This window comes from Hirsutella rhossiliensis (genome assembly GCF_020360975.1).
Source record: "Hirsutella rhossiliensis strain HR02 chromosome Unknown scaffold00004, whole genome shotgun sequence".
Lineage (NCBI taxonomy): Eukaryota > Fungi > Ascomycota > Sordariomycetes > Hypocreales > Ophiocordycipitaceae > Hirsutella > Hirsutella rhossiliensis.
In genome coordinates this window covers 6,509,390-6,514,554 of record NW_025408670.1, presented here as the reverse complement: position 1 = coordinate 6,514,554, position 5,165 = coordinate 6,509,390, and the positions used below count along the sequence as shown (strand labels likewise).

The window sequence follows — 5,165 nt, the reverse complement described above, 5'->3', positions numbered from 1 at the left end:
GACCCAGCGATTGGCTCGCTGTTCTTCACGCAACCATTCCTCGCAGATTACGCTGTTTTACACCGTCTGACTAAGGAAGATGCCTATAGCGCTCCTCAAAAGGCCCCGGCACAACAATTCCTTGTCGATGACCGTTACACAACGCGTTATCAGGGCATCATGCTCGACACAGGTGCTTCCGACGTTTCAACCGCTGGCCTAGACCAATTCCATGCCTGGCAGCGCGAAGACCACTGCGCTACCCTCGATACCACCCGCGCAGGCCAGGCAGGCATCTCCTTGGAGATGGACCCCGGATTGTGTCTGTCGGTGCGACCGCGATTCGCACGGCATTCGGGCCCGTTGATTTCCACGTTCTTCCCACTAAGACCCCGTTCCTCCTCTCCTAGCCGATATGTACCGGCTAGGCTTGTTTTTCAACAATCAGACCAACGAAGTCGTCCGCGATGACATTCGCGTTCCCGCAGTACGTAAGTGGGGCCACGCATGGTTCCATCTAGGTGAAGAAGAGACTGCGAGTATTCCTGACCGAACGCGAATTGCGACGACTTCACCGACGATTCGGTCACCCGGCCACAGCTAGACTCCACCGACTGCTTAGATGTGCCGGGCATGATGATATTGATGAGCAGTCAATCCGTGAGATCACGAGGATGTGCCACCACTGTCAAATCAACGGCACCTCCCCAACGCTTCAGGTTTACCCTTAGAGACGACCGCGAGTTCAATTTCGAGATAACCGCGGATGTAGTCCAAATAGGCGGAAAGCCTGTGCTACACGTGATCGACGAAGCCACAGCGTTCCAAGGCGCCAGGTTCCTCCCTCGATGACCGCCCGAGACACCTGGGAAACGCTACGGATGGTGTGGATAGACACCTACCAAGGCCCCGGACTTTATGCGCCACGATGCCGGCACTAACTTTGCAGCAGAGGAGTTCCAAAAAGAGGCATCGCTGATGGGTATCACTTGCAGGCAGGTGCCTATCGAAGCCCACAACTCGATTGGAAAGGTAGAAAAGGCACACGGCCCTCCGCCGCGCCTACGATATCCTCCAAGCAGAGTTGGGTGAGTCGAGAAGCCCAGATGCCCTCCTCCAAATGGCTGTAAAGGCAGTCAATGACACAGCCGGCCCGGATGGCCTTGTCCCTACCCTCCTCGTCTTCGGCGCATACCCACGAATCAACCACGATTCACCGCCCTCTCCCCCTATGATCAAGCGCGCAGAGGCTATTCGGAAAGCCATGGCAGCTCTGCACCGTGCTGCCGCTGCCCGTCAGGTTAGAGATGCCCTCAACACGAGGAATGGACCAAATGTAGAGCGCGCTGCAGAGCTTCCTGCAGAGCGAGGTCCTCGTGTGAGAGAGGCTGACGGCTGGACCGGCCCGTGGATCGTTATCGGCAATAACGGCCACGAAATAACAATCAATCATGTCAATGGCCCCGCAACTTCAGGATCACAGCGGTCAAGAAATACCACCGTGATCCTCAGGCCCCTCATCACAACCCCACGACGACTCGCAGCCAAATCCCGACGAGTCGACCCCAATGCACCCCTAACCCCGATCAAGATGATGCCCTGCCCCTGTGCTCCTACCTGAACAACGCCGACGAGGACGCCCCAAAGGCTCCAAGAACAAGCCCAAGACCGGCGTAGCCAACCTGTCAAAGAAGGAAGTTAATCACTATGATCACGCTGTTCAATTGCGCCGCGAAGGCCACATCACCACACCAGGTGCCCCCTTTGAACAGTCCGATACCCAAGAGATTAACAACCTAATCGCACAGGGTGTGTTTGAGTTCATTCGTTTCGACCCCGTGGCCCACAAAGGCCAAAGACTCTTTAAAGCACGCATGGTCCGCGAAGTTAAAGGACTCGGACCAACCACAAGGCCCTACGAGAAATCCCGTCTCGTCATTCAAGGCTATAACGATCGTGATAAAGGGAATATCCTTACCCAGTCGCCGACCGTGCAACGGGCAGCACAGCGGCTACTCCTCTCAATTGCCCTCCTCGCAGGTGAAGCCTCCGTCTTCCTGCGTGATATCACACAAGCATATATTCAGTCCAAAACCCCCCTGAATCGTACGATACTCGCACGCCTCCCAGCGGAATTAGTGCCCCGCTATCCCCCAGACACCATCATCCATGTCATCCTTCCCCTGTATGGCATAGCAGAGTCAGGTCTCCATTGGTTCGTGACATATTATAGGCATCATCGTGAGCGCCTCGGTATGACACATTCCACCTTTGACCCCTGCTTGTTGATCTCCAATGATCAAGCCGCCGGCTTCGGCATGGTCGCTATGCAGACGGATGACACCCTCCTCCTCGCCTCCCCTGAGTTCGCGGCCGCAGAAGAAGAGAGATCCAGAAGGCTAAGCTCCGCTCGAAACCAAGGAGCCAGCTATCGGCCGCGACTCCTCGAGTTTAATGGTTGCACACTTCTAGCCGAAAAAGACGACCTTATCATCCAGCAGAAGGGCCAAGGCCAGAAGTTAGCCACCATCTTTCTCTCCTCCACGGATCGCGCGCAGCAATACGCCCAACAGCGCGCGCGCGGAGCATATATCGCATCAATCTGCCAGCCCGAGGCCACGTTCGACTACTCAGTCGCAGCACAAGTGCAGCAGCCGGAAGCCCCGGACTACAAGACCCTGAACAAGCGGATACAATGGCAGACCGACAACCTGCAACGAGGACTCCGCTATGTTCCCTTGGCCTTTTCGACTGCGAAGCTAATGGTATTCACGGACGGTTCGTTCGCGAACAACAAAGACCTAAGCTCACAACTGGGCTTTGTTATTGTGCTCGCCAACGAGGAACAGAGCCCTGCTGATTTCACGATCAGAGGCAATGTCCTGCACTGGTCATCTACGAAGAGCAAGCGAGTGACCCGGAGCGTGCTAGCCTCGGAGATCTACGGCATGGTCCAAGGTTTCGATATGGCCATTGTCATCGCGACCACCCTGCAGGCTATTGTCAAGCAGCTGGACCTACCCCCGACTCCCCTCATTGTCTGCACCGACTCATACTCGCTATACGAATGCCTCGTAAAGCTCGGGACCACGAAAGAGAAGCGACTCATGATTGATATCATGGCGCTAAGGCAGTCCTACGAGCAGCGCGAGATGGCAGAGATCCGTTGGATCAATGGGGATGACAACCCGGCTGATGCGATGACCAGCAGCACCCAACCGTGCTTTGGAACGGTTGATTGAGACGAACAGGCTGACGATTCGAGTGGAAGGATATGTACAACGACCCGTGACCGCAGACACCACCTAACGACAAACGACTCCATGATGCCGAGCCTCCTTCATTGAGACCGGAATGAAGGGCAGGCACGGCAGTCTTCGGATTCCATCACGAAAAGAAAAGACTGCCTGTGTTGGAATACTAACCTGCTGAGTAACCCGTGCAATCGGGATACCATCACGGTTCATGCACGACTCCACGTGACACCCTACCCGCGATCAGGGCACGCAGCCCCGGCTGCATGCCCCCATTACCAGGTGCACATTCCGTTTCTTGTGAATAGCTTCCTCTTCCCTAGTTAGTTACAATTGAAGTCATCACCGGTTACCCTACCTGTCGTGACTGTGACTCAGCCTACAGCTTGTGCGCATGCGTATCTGTAGGCACATAGGTGCCTACCATCATATATAAAGTAAAGCTAAATAATATAAGCTATATAGAGAGTTATAACCGCTATTAGTACTAGAGAAGCTATAGGAATTAATAGCTTTTAACTATATTATAAAGCTATTACTATTAAAAGAACCTATAACTAACGTTAAGTATAATAATATATTTATTATTACTAATAGATTAATAAAGTATAGAAACTTTTTACTATATAAAGAAGTAAGTAATATAGAAGAGCTAGTATATATATTCTTATAAACTATTATTAGTAATTATAAATTACTAAATAAGATTATCTTTAATAAAAAAAGTATATTTATAGCTAAATTTTAGTAAGCTCTTATAATATAATAAGGACGAAATTTAAGCTTAGTATAGCTTATTACCTATAAATAGATAGATAAATAAAACGACTTAACTAAACGCTTAAATAATATTTACGATACTATATTAGCTATAAATAAAACAATTAAGTTAAATAGCTACTAATAACGTAACTAGCTTATAATAGCTTAGTTATAGAAATAACTAAGCTCTTACTAGTATACGCTAATTATAGATATAACCTAGAAGTATTTAAGGTTACTTAATAAGGACTATAAGTAAAACAAGCGATATTATAAGTAGATTAGCTATAAAAATTATATAAAGAAATATAATAAGAACTTTAATTTATTAAAGAATAAATATCTATATACTATAATCGGAAAAGAATATAGGGACTAATCTTTTAAGAGGGAGATATAGTCTACCTTATACGATAAATTATTAAAATAAAACGACTAAGTAATAAATTTAATTTTAAGAAACTTAGACCGTTTAAGGTTAAGAAAACTATTTTAAAAGTTAACTATAAACTTTTGCTACTAATAATAATACGGATATACTTAATATTTTATATCGTATTATTAAAACTAGTACTATAAAATGCTAAACTATATAATAAAATTAAAGTTAATAATAATTAAAAATATAAAGCTAAATAAATACTAAATATAAGAAAATAAGGTTAGTAATAGGAATACCTTACTAAGTAAAAGGGATATAAACTAAAAGAAATAGTTCTACTAAGTAAACCCTTACTTAGAAATATAAGGTTACTAAGAATAGTATCTTAGTTTAATATATCTAAGGTACTAAACGATTAAACCTTACTAATAGTAATAGTTTCCTTATTTAATAAACGAACCGATTTATCTTAAAAAGAACGTATTATACTATCTTCTTTATTAATAGCTTATATACCCCGCTAAAATCACTTACTACCTTAGTCCTTTAAGAAACGCTTTTATTTCCTAATCCGAGCTAAGCGAGCTATCGCTTCTTTTAACGTTTCTTTTACTTTCCATTTATTTAAATTAATCTTTTACTATTAATTTATAATACGATAAACTAAAAAAGAAGGAATATTAGTAAAAAGAATAATAGGAAAGGAAAGGGATAAAATAAATAGGCGGACGCTATATTATAACTATTATAAAAACGACCTATAAAGGTATATTTAATAATACCGATTA

At 45.6% G+C, this 5,165-nt stretch overlaps 1 protein-coding gene across 1 annotated transcript; it reads left to right on the top strand.

Annotated features, from left to right (window-relative positions):
* Positions 1–159: 159 nt before the first annotated feature.
* On the top strand, positions 160–3,221 carry HRG_05104 (polyprotein; the record flags this gene model as incomplete). The annotated part of the gene is made up of 10 exons (XM_044863575.1): positions 160–301; positions 390–470; positions 580–631; positions 699–780; positions 874–948; positions 1,016–1,259; positions 1,332–1,349; positions 1,627–2,085; positions 2,176–2,220; positions 2,284–3,221. The coding sequence occupies 10 exons, from the start codon at positions 160–162 to the stop codon at positions 3,219–3,221; spliced, it is 2,136 nt and encodes a 711-aa protein (XP_044722189.1).
* Between the last annotated feature and the right edge of the window lie 1,944 nt (positions 3,222–5,165).